This window comes from Dendropsophus ebraccatus, chromosome 7 (assembly GCF_027789765.1).
Source record: "Dendropsophus ebraccatus isolate aDenEbr1 chromosome 7, aDenEbr1.pat, whole genome shotgun sequence".
Taxonomy (NCBI): Eukaryota; Metazoa; Chordata; class Amphibia; order Anura; family Hylidae; genus Dendropsophus; species Dendropsophus ebraccatus.
The window spans coordinates 127474623-127494809 of NC_091460.1; the positions used below are offsets into that span (position 1 = coordinate 127474623).

At 42.7% G+C, this 20187-nt stretch overlaps 1 protein-coding gene across 2 annotated transcripts in view; it reads left to right on the forward strand.

The window, feature by feature from the left end:
* ARHGEF38 (Rho guanine nucleotide exchange factor 38) overlaps window positions 1-17311 on the forward strand; it is an 87021-nt gene extending 69710 nt beyond the window's left edge. For both annotated transcript variants that reach the window (XM_069978410.1, XM_069978409.1), the window contains 5 exons: window positions 2870-3190; window positions 9125-9265; window positions 12625-12823; window positions 14319-14581; window positions 16212-17311. In XM_069978410.1, the coding sequence (XP_069834511.1) occupies window positions 2870-3190; window positions 9125-9265; window positions 12625-12823; window positions 14319-14581; window positions 16212-16397 (1110 nt within the window). In that variant the 3' untranslated portion in view covers window positions 16398-17311. The remainder of the gene's footprint in view (window positions 1-2869; window positions 3191-9124; window positions 9266-12624; window positions 12824-14318; window positions 14582-16211) is intronic.
* The last annotated feature ends 2876 nt before the right edge of the window (window positions 17312-20187 follow it).

The following is a 20187-nucleotide window of genomic DNA, read 5'->3' on the forward strand; positions in this document are numbered from 1 at the left end:
ATGCTATTGTCTTCGGCGTGTGGTCAGTATTACATCGACACAAAATTGCTGAGCACACAACAAAACATTCGCAAGACACAAGCCGCGACATCTATATCTTAGATAGTTTCCTTTTGTTCTCAATTGAACTTTCAATGCGCTTCAGACATCTCCAATTCAGTTATTCATTCGCTGTAAAATAAATGCATTTACAATATTTTATGGTTCCCTTATTTCACAATGCATTTCAATGTCCTATTTTCTTTACCTGTGCTTTACTTGGAATAGTAGCATAGTGTGTCTTGTATCCCGTAATTCTAAGTGTTTCTTACAGTCGCAATAGCTGTAAATAGTGTCTAGAGATGAGCGAACCTGGAGCATGCTCCAGTCCATCCGAACCCCAAACTTTCGGCATTTGATTAGCGGTGGCTGCTGAACTTGGATAAAGCCCTAAGGCTATGTGGAAATCATGGATATAGTCATTGGCTGTATCCATGTTTTCCCGACAACCTTAGAGCTTTATCCAAGTTCAGCAGCCTCCGCTAATCAAATACCGAACGATCGGGTTCAGATGGACTCGAGCATGCTCGAGGTTTACTCATCTCTAACAGTGTCACATTTTCCATAAAGTTTTGACCTACTTGTTTGCTCAGTTAAGGTGGCCATACACCTTCAGTAACTGATGGCCGAACGTTCCTGTATCGTCTATGGGGAGGAGAGGAGAGTGCTCTCGCTGTGGCTTATCTCTCTTTGCACAAAGGGGTTGGGTGGTGGTTTTTCATCATGACCCACCCCTATCACCGCCGACATTATGGGGGAGATTTATCAAAGGGCGTAAAATTTAAACTGGTGCAAACTGCCCACTGCAACCAATCACAGCTCAGCTTTCCTTTCACCAGAGCTGGAAGCTGAGCTGTGATTGGTTGCTGTGGGCAGTTTGCACCAGTTTAAATTTTACACCCTTTGATAAATCTCCCCCTATGTGTCAGTGGTTGTTTAGGATGGCCCGATACACCTTAGATTTATGGCCAAATCTGCCGCCGGTGGTAAGTCTAAGGTATGTGGGGGCTTTTACTCATGGACAGATAGAAGACCCTGAGACTTTTATTATCTCATAGATAGCCATAAATATCTCCTAAATGGCTAGTAATGTAGCTGAAGGAGTCATCCCATGCTCAGACAGGTGCGGATAAGACCTGGTAAAATCATTTTAAAGTGTCACTGTCGTGAATTTTTTTTTTTGCAGAAATCAATAGTCCAGGCGATTTTAAGAAACTTTGTAATTGGGTTTATTATCCGAAAAATGCATTTTTATCATGAAAAAGCAGTTTGAAGCTCTCCCCCCTGTCTTCATTGTTCTCCTATGGAGAGAGCTAAAGAAAAGACCAAAACAGGACAACAAAAAGTTAATCTACAAATCCCTCACGGGATATCTCCTATGACAGTCACCAGTGACCTGTCTGAGCTCAGATTACAGCTGTCACCCAGCTCCGTGCCTGTAATCCTCTGTTATCTGCTTTCTGCTGCCGGCTAACTCCCTCCTTCCTCCTCCCCCCTCCCCTCTCCCTAGAGCAGACAGGGTACGTCTCCTGCAACAAGTCACAATTTTCAGATTTTTTGGAGTGGATGAAAAAGAGGAAGGAGGGGGGGACCTGGGAAAAGGCTTTTTACATGCAGATAATGGCAGATTTGGCTAATAAACCCAATTACAAAGTTTCTTAAAATCGCCTGGACTATTGATTTCTGCAAAAAAAAAAAAAATACGACAGTGACTCTTTAAGGTTCTATTCAAGGGTTTTTCTGAGCATACAGAGGATATTAGAGTGGATTTTGGTTGGTTTAAAAAAAAAAAGTAAAATAAATAATTAAAAAAAATCATATTCACCTGCTGTAATCTCCTGCAGCTTGCATCCCAACTGCTTCTGGTCCCTAGTGGTCACTGCTCTTCCCTGCTTCCTGTGATGTATAATTCCTGCACCAAATGCATGTGTTCTACATGAAAGCCATCCTGTATGAGGCATCCTGTGCTTCCTATATTTTAGAAGAAAAGTCTTCAAGTAAAAACAATCAAAGGCACCCCACAAACCATCATGGCAGATACTTTATAGGCTGTGATCTTGGTAGTGTCGGCCTGGGGTTTTTACAACCCACCAGAGGAAATGATCCTGGGGGCCCACCAATGAAGAACCAGTGAGAAACAACATGTCAGTCAGTGTTAGTGCTGGTTCTAAAGCTGGGAGCCCACCCAGCTAGTGTAGGGTCCATGCCCTTGAGGTCACTTTATCGTGCCCACCTAGTTATAATAATTCTATTACATGTGCTGGCCAGTTCTTTTCTACGCACGTCTCTAGGACATGTGAACAAAAACACTTAACATAGGCGTTTGTAGAACATTGATTGGTTTTAATTCTGAACGTAAAAGGGGTACGCCAGAGATTTATTGTTGTTTTTAATACAACTAGTACCAGAAAGTTATACAGAGCTGTAAATTACTTCTGTTTAAAAAAAAAATGCTTTCCAGTACTTATCTGCTGCTGTATGTCCTGCAGGAAGTGGTGTAAGCTTTCCAGTCTGACACAGTGCTCTCTGCTGCCACCTCTGTCAGAGACAAGAACTGTCCAGAGCAGTAGAGGTTTTCTATGGGGATTTGATACTGCTGGACAGTTCCTGACATGGTCAGAGATGGCAGCAAAGAGCACTGTGTCAGACTGGAAAGCTTACACCACTTCCTGCAGGACATACAGCAGCTGATAAGTATGGGAAGACTTAATATTTTTAAATAAAAGTAAATTACAAATTTATATAACTTTCTGACACCAGTTGATTTGAAGAAAAAAAAAAACTTTAAAACTGGTTTCTAATTGAACTTTACAATATGTTTGTATTGCAGGCCAGTAAACTAGAGCGATTGGTCTGTGCACCACTTAGTGCTTTGCAGTCCATGTTCCCGATGCCTCAGAAGCTGATACAGAAACGCTATGACAAACTCCTAGATTACCACAGCTACCTCCAGAAATCAGCCGATTCTCAGCTAGACCAGGCAAAGAAGGATTATGAAGCTCTTAATGCACAGCTGGTGGAAGAACTACAAGTGTTTAACAAGGCAGCCAGAAGCATCTTGTTCAACTGCATGTATTTCTTCATCACTCTGGTGAGAGACATCATGGCTGCCGCAATGGACTCATGCTCACATGCTTCCGACAGCTTTAGCGTAAGTTACAAAGAATACTGCTTTTTTTTTTTTTTTTGCTATTGTAACTCTGTCCATAGATATTCATCATGCCTTAAATAATCAGCAATTTAAAATATTATTACAGAAATCAATAGTACAAGCAATTTTAAGAAACTTTGTAATAGGGTTTATTAGGCAAAAAAAGCCTCTTTCTGTACTCCCCCCCCACCCCCACCCACCCCCACACACACACTTCTTATCTGCTCATTAGCAGTCAAAGTCGTCTTCATTACAAGGGAGCAAACTGAAGATGGGTTTGCTGAGTCCATTATAATCTATGGAGGGGGAGGGGCCGAGGGGGATGAGTGAGCAGGAAGAGGAGACAAGCAGCTGTACAGTTTGGAGGCTGTCTGGGCACATAAAACGCTGGTTTCACAGGTCATAAGTGTGAGTACAGGTCTGGGAACTTGGTGAGAGTAGATTGCAGGATGATATTCTGTGAAGGGCTGCCTTTTCTCCTCTACGTGCTCCCTCATCCCCCTTGGCCCCTCCATAGACCATAATGGACACATAAATCCTGCTTCTTCTGAAGTGAGGGATGAGGCTACAAAACAGCTTTTGAGTACAGAAGGAAACTCTTCTACTTGATACCTTAAAAATGACATTTAAATAACAGTTACGCTTTAAGGGGGAGATTTATCAAAGGGTGTAAAATATAGACTGGTGTAACCTGCCCACAGCAACCAATCACAGCTCAGCTCTGGTAGAATAAAAGCCGAGCTGTGATTGGTTGCTGTGGGCAGTTAGCACCAGTCTATATTTTACACCCTTTGATAAATCTGGGCCTAAATGTCTATCTTTAATCATTTCCCGCACATTTTGGTGACAGTGCTCTAGTTTTTTCATCCTCACCTTCCTGAAGCTGTAACTTTAACAAGTTGTTATTTTTAATTGCACCGTGTAATGTACTAAGTAATCGGAACTAATCATTGGTGGGATGGAAAAAAATATAAAAATGTAACAATTTTTGGGGAGGTTTCATTTTCACGGCATAATAAAAAATAACAATCTACTCTGCAGATCAGTATGATTATAGCAATGCCAAATGTTTTGTTTTCTGGATCACCAGCCAATGTGTTAGCCTAATGCTGCGTTAACACGGAACAATTATCGTTTGCATTTGCACGATAACCATGGAATTCGAACGATAATCGTACGTGTTAACGCAGCGAACAATCAAACGACGAGCGAGAAATCATTCTTTTTGATCTTACAACATGTTCTAAAATCGTCAGTCACAAAAAATTCGCAAATCGTTCCGTGTAAACAGTCGTTCATCGATTTTACCTATGTACGAGATAGACTTAAGCGATCGCAAAACGATTTTTCCGTACGATATATCGTTCCGTCTAAACGCTGATCGTTATAAAAAAAAAAATCGTTACTTCTAAATCGTTAATCATACGATTGGGCGAATTATCGTTCCGTGTAATCGCAGCATTATATTGCTCAATGATTGGTTGCAACCCTGCATTCTCTAGTCTTACACAAGTCACTCCAGGATAAAAATGTATTTGTACACAATGTTTAGTGATAGAAAAGAAAGGAGATATATATGTGTATATATATATATATATATATATATATATATATATATATATACACACAGTGGTGCCTTGGATTACGAGCATAATTGGTTCCAGGACCGTGCTTGTAATCCAAATCCACTCTTAAACCAAAGCAAATTTTCCCATAAGAAATCACAGAAATGCAGACGATTGGTTCCACACTCCAAAAATAATGATTTATTATTCTGAATAACATGTAAAATTAATGAAACAAAAATTCAGGAACAGCAGAATATGTGATATTATAGGTTACTGTACAGTAATAGAGATGATGGGAAACACAAGGGCGGACAGAGACTGCAGGGAGCAGGAAGGAATGAGCAGGACAGATGTGGGCACATACATGCAGCACTCTCTGTCCGGGGAGAGAGGGGTTACAGTTATGGAGAGATTACCCCCACAGTCCTGTCCCCTGATGTAAGCCCCAGCCTGAAGTGAATCTGCTATGATTTGGAAGGTGAGGGAGACTTCCTGGGTCAGAGTACAGTGCTGTAGACCCCGCTTTGCAGACCATGCCCCTCCTCCATGCGCGCTCCCACAGTACTGGGAGCTCTTAAACCAAAGCAATGCTCTTAAACCAAGTCATAATTTTGAAAAACTGTGAGCTCTTATATCAAAACGCTCTTAAACCAAGTTACTCTTAAACCAAGGTACCACTGTATATATATATATATATATATATATATATATATATATATATATATATAATATTTTTTTACATTTTTTTTGTGAAACCAGTTCTAGCGATTGTATATTACGTCCCCCGTCTAAATGAGTAAGAGTATCACCTTAAAGGATCAAGTTCTAAAAATATGTTTATACGCCATCACTGTGGGGTCCCAAAATGTAATATAGGAATGGATTTTATACACGCTGGCATTGGTGAGTCTCACTTTTAAGCCTGGCGAGTGAGGTTTCCAGTGATAATGGAAATAAACCAATATAGCAAGCCAGCATGTGTTTCTCATCTCCAGTATGTTGGCCATCTCAAACACATTTCAGTATGTTCACATCTGTTGGGTTCCAGGCTTGGATTAACTCCCTGCATCCCAGAGAACCTGGGCAGCGAATGATAATTAGCACAACAATGCCTTCTGTGGCTTTGTATTAGCAAGGGAGATAAACAATAGGATGCAAGGGGTATCAGCAGTCACATGGGTCTTAGTATACTGATAAGCCACAAAAAGAAGGAGCTTATCTGTGTTGCCTCAAGCTTATCAGCTTCCAGTTTATATCCTGCTCAATCCCCACAGAGCTGAGCTGAATTCCAAACACCTCTGTATCCACACAGCCACAGCCAATCACCTCGCTCATATATCTTCTGGCCGTGCAGCGTGAATCCTTTTATTTTACTTGACATTTATTCATAGCAGATCATCATCCCAGAAACGAAAATCAGTTTCAGGAGACAGACTTGGAGCCACTTGCAGAATATCTTTCTGAAACTATATATATGTGTGTGTGTGTATAATGTGTATACAGCCTGAACTGCATGCAAGGCACTATACATGGCGATAGTAAAAAGTAGAACAGATGATCCTAAGACAAGACAAGCAGTTCCCTTACCCTCACCCATGGCTCTGTATATAAATAATTTTATTTTATTTTTTTACTTTTTACTGCACTATATTTAAAGGAGAAGTCCGTCGAAAATTTTTATTGAAGTATTGTATTGCCCCCAACCCCCCCCCCCCCCCCAAAAAAAAAAAAAAAGTTATACAAATCACCAATATACACTTATTACGGGAGATGCTTAGAAAGTGCTTTTTTTCCCTGCACTTACTACTGCATCAAGGCTTCACTTCCTGGATAACATGGTGATGTCACTTCCTGGATAACATGGTGATGTCACTTCCTGGATAAAATGGTGATGTCACTTCCTGGATAACATGGTGATGTCACTTCCTGGATAAAATGGTGATGTCACGACCCGACTCCCAGAGCTGTGCGGGCTGTGGCTGCTGGAGAGGATGATGGCAGAGGGATGCTCAGTGTCCCTCCAGTGCCCTGTGTCCCTCAGTGTCCCCCTGCCATCATCCTCTCCAGCAGCCACAGCCCGCACAGCTCTGGGAGTCGGGTCGTGACATCACCATTTTATCCAGGAAGTGACATCACCATGTTATCCAGGAAGTGACATCCCCATGTTATCCAGTGAAGCCTTGATGCAGTAGTAAGTGCAGGGAAAAAAGCACTTTATAAGCATTTCCCGTAATAAGTGTATATTGGGGATTTGTATAACTTTTGGGGTGCAATACAATACTTTAATAAAAAATTTTTGCTGGACTTTTCCTTTAAAGGAGTGACAGGCTCCCGACCCCCTGTTACAGCCCCCTATAGTCACCTGATCCTGCCAGGTCCCGCTTCCTGATCCGGTCGGGTCACGGAGATATGAGTGCCCGAAGCCCGGCGCGCGCTCACAGGAGAGTCTGACGCTCATAGAGAATGAATGGGGAGTCCGATGCTCCGTCATTCTCTATGGGCATCGGACTCTCCTGTGAGCGCACACGCCGGGCTTCGGGCACTCATATCTCCGTGACCCGACCGGATCAGGAAGCGGGACCCGGCGGGATCAGGTGAGTATAGGGGGCTGTAACGGGGGGTCGGGAGTCTGTCACCCCGGCATGGGGGGTGACAGGTCCTCTTTAAAGTGAATGCACCACTAGGTACATCGCTATGTAGTTTTTACATGAAAAGACCGGCGCCGGCTCGGGGATGCCAGTGCCACTGTCCTTTTTTTGAACCACTGTCCGGTTCCTGCACACAGCCCTGGTCTATTACTGAGCACCGATCGGGCATGAAGCACTAGGTGCGGGCCTGTGGGCCACCAATGTAACAAAACCCCCTCTGTAACGTCTGTTGATTCTAATTGAGCCGTGTCACAGAGGGGAGATCGTCACATTAGGGCCAGCAGGTCCACCCCTAGTGCTTCATGCCAGGCTGGTGCTGAGGAATAGACCCGTGCCGTGTGCGGGAAACGGGCACTAGTTCAAAAAAAGGACCGCGCCACCGGCATCCTTGTACCGGCACCGGTCCGTTCATGTAGAAAAACGATAGCAATGTACCTAGTGGTACATTTGCTTTAAATAAAGTGCAGACCGGCGCCATGTGCAGGAACAGGCCGGTGGTTCAAAAAAAGGACAACGTCACCGGAATCCCCACACCGTTGTTGGTCTGTTCATATAAGAAAAAATTATAGCGACGTACATACGCTTTAAAGTGGCAGTGATACAAAATGGTGCAAATAAAGTTGGTGATACGCCTTCCATACCTGCCAGCCGAATGACGGATATTTCACCTAATCCCCACATACAGAATATTCAGCTCAGCCAAATGTGTTCTGAACGGTAAGAGTATGGCAGACAGTTCTGGCAGGAGATTTTTTCCCCTGAAAACAAAAGGGTTGGCAGATGAAATGACCCTTTCTGCCACTGACGTCATCTGCTGGGAGAGAACCAAGAGGCCTCAATATACATTAGATGGTCGGCCACTCCAACCGAAAATGGCCGGTTTGGATGAAATTTGACTAATGTGTATAGAGGCCTTACTTAAAGGGGTACACTGGGGGAAAAAATGGTATTCAAATCAACTGTTGGCAGAAAGTTATACAGGTTTGTAAATTACTTCTATTTAAAAGACGCAAACCTTCCAGTCTTGATCAGCTGCTGTATGTCCTGCAGGAAGTGGTGCATTCTTTCCAGTCTGACATGGTGCTCTCTGCTGCCACCTCTGTCTGTGTCAAGAACTGTATTTAATCACTATAGCAAACCTCTCCAGCACTGGACAGTACCTGACACAGACAGAGGAGGTAACAGTACGCATTGTGCCAGACTGGAAAGAATACAGCCTCAGGGTCTTGTAAGAGGAGGCGGGATTGTCTCTGAGGAGAACACCAGGGGAGCGTGGAGAGGTAAGAATACACTGTTTGTTTCGGTATCCCCATAGGCAGCAACATATCAAAAGTTACTTTTGAGCGGAATACCCCTTCACCTTATCTAAATAAATGATTGGAGAAATGAATGGCTCTGGATTGTCGTACAGCCATATAACAGAGTATAAACACATGGGAGTGATTTATCAAACATCAAAGAGTCAGTTTCACTTTACATCATGTTTGATAAATCCATAGAGAAGATCAAGTAAGATCATCCCAGAAAGGTAACATAAAGTATGTCACTAGCAGCGGTTATAATGGAAGGAAATTTAGCATTTTGCATTTTTTTGGAAGTTCCATATTAAAAGAAATACCTGGATTATTAGAATTTCTGGATTAAAGGAGTTTTGCTGTATTACATTGGCCTAATAGGGCTTACACACACAGCCTCACGTAATGTGTTCTTACTCACAGGTTCTCGCTGCCAATGTGAATGAAGTTCAGCAGCGAATCATGGACGAGCTTCAGAATCTCAACTTCATGAAGGAAAATAACAATGCCACATTTATCGAGAGAAAGCTGAGCTTTGAGAGGAAGAAGGCATTATCCCCACTAGTAAGTGATATATGGATGTATAAAATGACAGTACTTTAGTCTGCTTCAGTCCCAGAGGGTACATGGCCGTATACCTGCTCTATTTGTTCACAAAGGACTAAAGCAGCAGTGACACCTAAGGGTCATACATAGGTACCACTACTAAGAGCACTGACATCACAGTAACCTCTAATATGTTTTCTATTAGCCATAGAGAACATCGCAAGGTTACTTTTATAGTTAAAGGGGTTATCCAGCGCTACAAAAACATGGCCACTTTCCCCCTACTGTTGTCTCCAGCTTGGGTGGGGTTTTGAAGCTCAGTTCCATTGAAGTAAATGGAGCTTAATTGCAAACCGCACCTGAACTGGAGACAAGAGTCGTGTTGTCTCTGAAAGAAAGTGGCCATGTTTTTGTTGCCCTGGATAACCCCTTTAAAGATTCTGATTCTTAAGTTTGTTGTTAGATTTTTATGATCAATACATCAATACTAATACATTATTAGGCTATGTTCACACTACGTAAAACAACGGCCGTAGTCCTCGCCGTAAAACTACGTCCGTTGTTTTGAGGTTCCCTATTATGACTGCAGTGCAATGTAACTACGGCCGTCGAATGCACACTACGTATCAGATAACGGCCGTTGTATATACGGCCCCGTGAAAAATGAACATGTCAATTATTTCCGTCCGGTAATGCTGCAACAACGGCCGTGGATTTCAATGCGGCCGCGAACGTAAAACTTATATCTGCCAAATTAAACTTGATTTTAATGTAAAAAAATTTCATAGTGGTTTCTCGGGCTGGGCGCTGTATTCAAAGTGAATGACCTGTTTTAGCCCACTTAAAAACATCATAGGAAGCCCGTACACTCGTATTTCTACGGTCGTAGTTTCAGTCGCAAAAGTCCGGCCGGTGAAACAACGGCCGTTATTTTACGTAGTGTGAACATAGCCTTAATCAATACATAAATATTATGATCAATACTAATACATTAACCAATACATAAATACTATGATCAATACTAATACATCAATAATCAACATATAAATACTGTGATCAGTACATCAGGACTAATACATCAATAACCAACGTATAAATACTACAATCAATACTAATACATCAATAATCAATACATAAATAGTATGATCAATACATAAGCCCATGAGCCTCTTGAATGGTTGTCTGGTATACACTATCAAAGATTATCAGACACCCCATACGAGCTATCTCAAATTACTCAGGTCTTCAGCATTAAAGCGACTCTGTACCCACAATCTGACCCCCCCAAACCACTTGTACCTTCGGATAGCTGCTTTTAATCCAAGATCTGTCCTGGGGTCCGTTTGAGAAACAGATCGCTGATCTCAGGGAGACCAGCCAAAAACGTCAACACTGCCGGCTGCTAATGAAAGCGCTCAGCGCAGTGAAGTCCTAGGTGCATTGCCCCCTGGGAAACATGAATATGCAAAAGAAGAGCCCGTGGAGCCTCATCAAAGAGTCTTGAAACACAGGACTAGCCAGATATCCCTCCGGGAAGGACCCAGCCAAGGGGCAGCTCCTGTAGGGAAACCACCAAAACCACCATATTAAGTGGCCCTATAAGTCAATGTAATGTCAAGGGAAAAACCAAGGCCAGGTTCCATCTTGCGGTCCGTTCGGCAGGTGATGCAGTTCTTGTCCTAAAAAATACTTTTAAACTTGAAGCCCTGTGCCCTACGGGAGTATCTGTGCCCTAACTTTGCACCACCCCTCTGTCCCTCCTCCCCACCCTCTTCAGCATTAGGAATGCCACTGAAACATTTTCTCCATGCTGAACACTGCACAGGTCCTAACGATCCATCCCATTGCCGGGCTGACACAGGTGGGGAATAGGAGGCAATCTGCCTGGAGCATTCCTAATGATGAAGAGGGTGGGGACGAGGGACGGAGGGGTGGTGCAAAGTAAGGGCACAGATACTCCCGTAGGGCATGGGGCTTCAAGTTTAAAAGATGTTTTTTAGCACAATAACTGCATCACCTGCCGAATCGACCCCAGGACAGATCTTGGATTAAAAACAGCTATCCGAAGGTACAAGCGGTTTGGGGGGGGGGTCAGATTGTGGGTACAGAGTGGCTTTAAAGGAGAAGTCCGGGAATTTTGAAATCAGGCAGCCAGGACGGGCAGGGGGGTATTTGATCAGGAGTAGGCACTTACCTCTCCCCTTGCCCGCATTGAGCGGCGGGACCGGCCTTGGGACCCCGTTTGTAGTCATTTTTCCCCAAGTTGTGATGACGTCCTGGCTGATGGGCTGGCCGCTCAGCCAATCATTGACTGGAGAGGTGTCCTGGTCCATCAGCCAGGTCATGACGTGTACACCCGGAGATCCTGGAGCCCGACCGGGGTCCCGAGGCCAATCCCGCTGATCACCGCAGTCACAGGGAGAGGTAAGATCGTACTCCTGATCAAATTCCTCCCTGCCACTGCCAGCTGTCAGATTTTTAAAATGGCCGGACTTCTCCTTTAAGCTTTGAAAATGTTTTTACATTGGGACCTAATAAGAAATACAAATATAACAAGGCGTTTTTAACCTAAATAAATACATTTTTATAATTACGTCCATTATTAGTGCATTTTGTCGTGAATGGAATGATCAATGCACATAGTGTATTAAATAACGGACGTTGTTTTGGCGGACGTCAAATTAATGTTCATGACAATTATTCCTGAACGTCTTTTGCAAACACTATAAAACAATGGACATTATTTTCACTGTCTTTACTATTAAATTCAATGGACCTTCAAAAAAAGAACTACACCCAAAAACTAGAATAATGTACCAACAGCCGTCATTGTAATGAAAGGCTAAGGCTATGTTTACACATGGTATGTACAACGGCCGTTGCTTGGCGCTCAAAAACAATAGCCGCTGTAGCGAGTGTCAAACAACGGCCATTGTTGCATTAAAAATAGCTTTAAAATCAAAGTCGAACGGCCGAAAATAATTTGCTTGTCAATTATGTCCACAGCCATAGTAAACAACGGCCATTGTTCAGTACATTGTGTGAACAATGGTCGTTGGTTGCCTTGTCTTCAATGCAACACATTTTTTTTATGACAAGAACGGCCGTTCTTCATTCGTTTGTCATAAAAAAAACATGTTGCGTGAGCCTAGACCAAATCAAATACTCTAATTTTTTTAGGTATGTACTTTTGTGTGTGTCGCACAATGGCTCCATTCTCTGGTAATGGAACAGTTAACACTATTTTAAGCTCTCACTCCAGCCAGAATAAAGCACTTTATAAACTGACCATTAAATATTCTATTTTACATTAGCATTTTTTTTTTTTTTTTTTGCAAACCCCTCGGTCAATAACTCACTGTTTGTTTTCCATTAAGCCTGAACTACCTCGACAGACCGAGAGCCACAGGTGCAAGCTATTGTCTACCTATGGTGCGGATAAAATTTACCAAGCAAAGCGCAAGTGCAACGCCTCCCAGGACCTTGATATAGATCTGTATGAGGGGGAGCTGGTGGCTATTATGGAGCACAAGGACCCTTTAGGAAGTACTAGCAGGTGGTTTGTGGATACAGGAAGTAAGTAGAAGAACACTCAATCAAATATTGACTTTCTTTTGTGCAATCATTTCTCTGAGCGCAGTGGTTACCTTCTTACTAAGCAACTAGAAAATTGGTTCCTACTGAATGTAGAACATTACACATTCTCTGAATATTTATTTTTATGACTTCAAAGGCAAACAGCTCGGCCTCAATCACGAAGCCATGTCGCCTATATGTAACGTTACCGCCTTATATGTACCAAGGATCCTGCTCATAGCTGGTCATGGTTTTTATAGAATTGCAGTTGTGCCACCAACCTATAATACCAAAATAATCTATAAAATAATCTATACAATATATAAAACGTCAGTGTCATTTATCTATCTGTGTGATGTTCTAAGCAAATGTGAAAAAACAATAATCCTTTATCAACTATCCAGTGGTGCAGTATCCCCCCCGCATATGGCACCTCAGCCTCATCTCTAAGTTCGGAGTACCACTGTGCCTTCACATAAACAGAGAGGTCATGATGTTACTAAGACTTGGCACTTATATTGAGTTTATTGGCCCCCTCTTCCTAATGTCATAGTAGTCTATTGGTTAAATCTAGAGATGAGCGAACTTTTCAAATGTTCGGGTCGGCAGGGTTGCTGAACTTTGAAGTGACAGGTTTGTCAGAACCTTGAAGGGGTCAGCGAGTTTTCTCATCAATACTTACCTGTCCACGCTTCTCCAGTGTCCGCCTTCTCCGGTATTTGGTGTTCCCCGCAGCTACCTCCAGCCTGCTCAGCCAATCACTGACTAAGATGGGTCAGCGCCACAGCCAGTGATCGACTGAGCGGCCTGTCACTCCTGAAACAAGCGTGACAGCCCGCTCAGCCTAACACTGGTCGATGCGCTGTCCCATCTCAGACAATCAGGGATTGACTAAGTAAGCTGACACTCTTGTCTCAGGATTGACAGCCCGCTCAGCCAATCGTTGATTGAGACAGTGCTGCAGACAATGATTGGCTGTGCAGGCTGTCACTCTCTTCTTGGGAGTGACAGCCTGCTCAGCCAGTCACTGTCCGTGGCACTCTCCCATCTCAGTCAGTCAGTGATGGGCTGAGCAGGCTGCAGACACCTGAAACCTGTAGCAGGACACCGAGGGAGCATGGAAAGGTGAGCATTTATGTGTATAGAATTGTGCGGCCGCCATCTTTACCAACTCTTTATGAACTCAGCTGCAAGTTGGGCTCGGTACTGAACCAAAATATTTGCAAAGTTAGTAATAAATGTTGGTTTTTAAGATTCGATTTGTTCATCTTTAGATAAATCTTTAGTCTTAGTTTGTTATGGGTCCAATTGACCAGTGACTGGGCAAGGTGGTATAGGAGCCCTACCAATCTCAGAGCGATATGTGCATGGTAGGGCTTATGCTGTGTTCAATATGTTTCCTGTACAATGTTCTCATGAATTACACTATTGGTGGAGTGAAGATGGTACCTTGTACTGTATTGTACTCTTATTTTTTTTAATTTATTTTTTACAGTTCTACAAGGCTACGTCTACTCGTCCTTCCTAAAACCCTACAACCCAGGAAGGCAACAGATTGATTCTGCAGACAGCGCTTTCTGTGAAGAAGATTTTGATGACCTGAGTCTGTTTGTCTCATCCCGGCCGTCTCGTGACAGAAACAGTCGTGCATCCCAGGGAAGTGCGGGAGACAGCAGTCCGTCCTCCAATGGAGATGATGAAAAACATGAGATGAACGAATCCGATACAGAAAGCTGCCAAAACAGCGAGAATTGTCATGTAATTATCTCTTATTATCTTATCTTATTATCTTAGCTAGGACTGTAGCATTGACATTTGTTTTAGAAGACTATTACAACTAAAACAACAGATTATATTGTTTCACAAGTGATCAGGTCAAAGCAGTGGAAAGTTTTCTCCCCCAAACCCACTGAGGTGTTCACTCTAAATAGCACCAGGCAATTTGGTCATGCAGCATGAAGAATACAATTGCATTTAATAATTAGCACAATAACTAGCACAAAATTAAAAAACATTTTCTTGAGGGTCGTAAGTAACATGGGACGAAAATTGTTATTAAAGTATTGTATTATTAGTTTTTTCCCTGCACTTACTACTGCATCAAGGCTTCACTTCCTGGATAAAATGGTGATGTCACTTCCTGGATAACATGGAGATGTCACTTCCTAGATAACATGGTGATGTCACTTCCTGGATAAAATGGTGATGTCACTTCCTGGATAAAATGGCGATGTCACCACCCGACTCCCGGAGCTGTGCGGGCTGTGGCTGCTGGAGAGGATCATGGCAGAGGGATGCTCAGTGTTCCTCCAGTGCCCTGTGTCCCTTAGTGTCCCCCTGCCATCATCCTCTCCAGCAGCCACAGCCCGCACAGCTCTGGGAGTTGGGTCGTGACATCACCATTTTATCCAGGAAGTGACACCACCATGTTATCCAGGAAGTTACATCACCATGTTATCCAGGAAATTACATCACCATGTTATCAAGGAAGTGACATCACCATGTTATCCAGGAAGTGACATCACCATGTTATCCAGGAAGTGAAGCCTTGATGCAGTAGTAAGTGCAGGGGAAAAAGTACTTTATGTGCATTTCCCATAATAAGTGTATATTGGGGATTTTGGGGGCAATACAATACTTTAATAAAAATTTTGGCTTGACTTTAATGCAAGTAGTGTGTGACAGCGACCTTCTTAGAACTTCTCTGCCTTTTGGCTATTTTTTCAAAGCTAAATCGGAGCTTGGCAATAAAATCTTCAAACAGCAAGTTAAAGACATGTCATTCAAATATTTTGATTTCGCAACTTAGATATAATTTAGCTGTGGCACTACAGATGAAAATGTATAGTCCTAGTAGAATCTGCAGCAATTCAGCCACTACATTAGATGTAATAGGACGTTGATCCAGGGATTATTCTGATTGCCATTAGAGATGAGCGAACTGGGACGAGGTTCGGGTTTGTACGAACAAGAACCATCGGCATTTGAATCCTGCAGTCTTCTTGTTCCATGGGGAAGGTGGAGACAGCCCAAGTCCCCCCTGGAAAATAGGAATACAGCCTAGGTCGTAGGCTGTCTCCACCTTCCCCATGTATCAGGAAGACAGCGGGATTCAAATGCCGATGGTTCTTGTTCATACGAACCCGAACCTCGTCCTGGTTCGCTCATCTCTAATTGCCATATTGGAGTCAGAAAGGAATTTTTCTTCCATGTAATGGGGCAAATGATGTTTGCTTCATGAGGGGTTTTGTCTTCCTCTGGATCAACACATTAGGGTTTCTGTAGGTTGAACTTGATGGACTCTTGTCTTTTTTCAACCTTATTAACCATGTAACTGTGTGAATTTACCTTCACAGTTTATGTGATTCTTTGTTTTTGGGTATTCCAGATTTTCTATGCTGTCTATGCCTTTGAAGCTCGGAGTCAACAGGAACTCACCCTCGAAGAGCACCAGAGAGTCAGAATCCTTCAGTTTTGTGACCTCAGTGGAAATAAGGAGTGGTGGCTTGGAGAAGCACATGGCCAAAGAGGTTACGTGCCAGCAAATTATCTTGGGAAGATGACCTATGCATAGAAATCTGCTCTCTCCTCAGTCTCCCCTCTTATCCAATGTGAAGGAACTTATTTTAGGTTTGCTAAATATGAAAAAAATAATGTGATATGAGACGGTAACTGAAGTCATTGCACCTGCTGACAGGCTAAACTGATTGTAAGCTCTATAGAGCAATGATATGTTTTATGTAAAGCACTTATATGTTGGTTGTCTATATTGACAGTATAATATGGTATATTATGGGCTGTGATGGTACAGTAGTGCAAAGTGTATGAAGTATGAGCAATGTACTGAACTTTACACAACCCAGACATAAGCACTGCCACACTTCAGTAAGGTGAAACCAATCCCCAAAAAGTTACAGATCATAATGTTTATAGAGGTAATATAGAGTTAAACGGGTCATCTGCTTAAAATGCTGGGAGGGTGGAGGTGCAGAGGGTCTCGAGTCAAGACGGCCAACTATCAGCCAGACTAGAGCGCTACATGGAGGATCTGGCATTTCCGTGCAATACAAGGACAACCCATTCAATTCAATTCTCCCCATGTCACCCTATATTTCTCCTGTAGTACTGCTGGGCTCTTAGCAAACCAATCTGACAATGTTGTCCGTGCCTTACGTAAGACTGAGTTTGGAATGAGGCAGGTTTAGTTTTACTGAATTAGATGATGTGATGAAGCTGAGATTGGGTGTTGGTCCCACCCATTGTGTTGCAGTGGGCAGGGTCCGTAAATAAACTAAAAACTGCACGTTTATGATGCAGTAATGCACTGTGTAGGAGCACCCTTAAAATATTGCATTCAGAGACCAGATTGAAGGATTTAATGATCCTGGATCACTCATGAATTGGCAGCTATCTATCCTTGCTGTATATAGGCAGTCAACTGTCAATCAGCAGCTGGAGGGCGGGGGGAGGGGTGGGGCAAGAATCCTATTCTCCTGCATATTAGGAGAACGGCTGAACAAAGTGATGTAAGTAATATACCATTCTATTCAGCATTTATATAACTAGTTCATGCTGACCTCATTTAAGGCAGCATAAACCTAGTGACAGATTCCCTTTAAACATCCTATACACCTTCAATGATTGTCAGATATCTTTCCTAGCCTCCCCATATAAATAATATATACAATATAAATGAATGTTCATGTCTTCTCTATGGCAAGGGAAGATGTAAGCCGCAGCCAGACAAATGGGTCGGGCAGTAAAATTCATCACTTCTCTCCATTGACATCATCTGTGGGTAGAGAGTTAAGCCCCCATACTGCAGGTTTAGATGACTTTAGTATAAAGTGTATGGGCACTTTAATTCCTCCTCCTATATTTCTTAGTGGATCTTAACCTAGTAAACTTAGGGAAATATTTCCTAGGCGAAGGTAGAATAGAATGCAATATACATAGGCATAAAAGTTATAAAAAAATAGTGTAAAACAGGAATCCCATGGGTGCACAAAGTGACCCTGGAAGCCTCCATTTTATGTTTTATACTGTTGTGCTCTGTTACATATTAGAGCAGTGTTATATACAGATATGATAATGAGAGCACAGTAGTACAGTATTTCCCAACCTCAGACATAAACGTTACACACATATCCTGGAGTATACAATCCCTGCCATGAATATGTCCTTTATGGATTATAATATTATAACATATCATCCACTATATAATACAATGCGCTCATAGGCAGTAATAATAACATTTCATGAAATGGTGCTCTACTGATCCAAAATTATGTATATTATGGGTATTTTATGCATGGACATGAGGAAGAATTAAAAACTACTATAGTTTTACAGTTTAGAATTGGATCCCATCAAGTTATCCCCCTCTGCTAAACATTTCCATGGGGGTCCATTGTTAGAGGTTAAAAGAGCATAGAGAGGATGGAGTGGTATAGTATACTACTACGTCCAATCCTATTAAAAAAAGAAACATATCCAATAAGCGGATACCTATCAGGCTATGGGTGATGGATGCCGCTGCCGATGTCATAAGTTTCACAATGTATCTGTTAAAGGGAACCTGTCACCATGAAAATGCTACCTAAGCTATCAGCACCATGTTATAGAGCAGGAGGAGCTGAGCGGATTGATATATATCTTTATGGGAAAAGATTCAGTATAATGTGTAATTTATTGATTGAAATCTCTGATCTTTCCATGCTAAAGAGTCCAGTCTATTTAGTGACACCGCCCACTGGACTCCTTACCACAGAATGAGCAGGGATTTCAATCAACATGTTACAAGTTATATCCCACAAAGATATATATCAATCTGCTCAGCTCTTCCTGCTCTATAACATAATGGCAATAGATTAGATAGTATTGTCTTGGTGACAGGTTCCCTTTAAATAGATGCCACTATAGCCAGTGGGGGACATATGTGTTGAACGGTGGCATCTCTGAGCTCAAATAACAACTGTTAAATGGATAGGTCATAAAAAAAATCTCACAAGGTATCTGTTAGACCCTATGTAAGTCTATGGATGACACATGCCTCTGTCACAGCTTCAGTTTAGCATATCTATCACTTTTCTCAGTGTATATGCTAAATGGAAGGGAATAAAATGTTATCAGAATAGAGATCAGCGCAACTCGAGCATGCTAGAGTCCAATTGTTCAGCATTTAAATACCGGTGGCTGAAGAAGTTGGATGCAGCCCTAGGGAGCCCAGGAAACAGCCTATAGCCTTATTCATGTTTTCTCAGACTCCCTAGGGCTGCGTCAACCTTCTTCAGCCACCGGTATTTAAATGCCGAATGATCGGACTCTAGCGGAGTTGCGCTCATCTCTAAGACAAAGCCCAGCAGTTCAGGTAAAGGTGTTATAGAACCTGTAAAAATTAATGTCCAATTCTAAGGCCATCAAAATTAGACTTGTGAGGGTCCGACTGTCCGACCCCTTCCACCCCTATTGATGTTTGAAGGGGTTGCCATTACTCGTGTGAACGCTGCAGCCTCATCGGTGTTCGCGCTAATCCTTGCAGTCGCAATACTTTTACTAGTGGTGCCGCAAAAAACTGCAGCATCGACCTGGACAACCCCTTTAATTATATCACTGTAACGTGCTCCCCGACAATAGAGTAGCCCCATTTCTGACATATGGTAAAAGGGACACTCTATGTCATATAGCAGGACTATGGATCCCTACGCGCTATGAGCGGTTTGCTGCGTTCCCTGAACATGAATGTAAAAACCGAGGCCAAGCAGGATGAGGCACTATATAAAATGTCAGAGAACGAGACGCCAGATAATGAAGGCTCTTATCGTTTCTCTATAGTGGTTAACCCTTCATGACCATTGTCTTGATGATGCCACCACCTATGTGGTGACAATAGACGGCAGCTATAATCATAAAGTGTCATCCGTGAGTGGGTCACCCGGGCGTGCTTACGCAGTCTTTGATGATGAGTCCCTACATGATCGGTTTTCCCCTCCTGCCCGCTTCCTATTTATTCACGGCTTGACCCGCTTTATTTTGTAGTCACTCTTGTTCATTCTGACAATTTCTTGTTCAGACGTATGGCCCATGATTAAGAGCGCAGTCTGAGAAGCGACCGGTCACCATTTATCACTGTTGCCATGGTTTCAGCAGAGGCAAAGGCCAAACAACCTATTGAGCTCGGCATTAATGACTTGTAAAGCTGCGCTGTGTCGCTGAGTTTTGCCCGTGTGGTTATAAAATAACTCTTCAGGCAAAGTCATGAAGCTGAGGCGGCTTTGTTACAAGACTCTTGGCCTTCTAATAGGCCTCCGAACGCACTTCTGACTCGCGGTCGTGGTAGGGGGATTAATAATTAATATGCAATG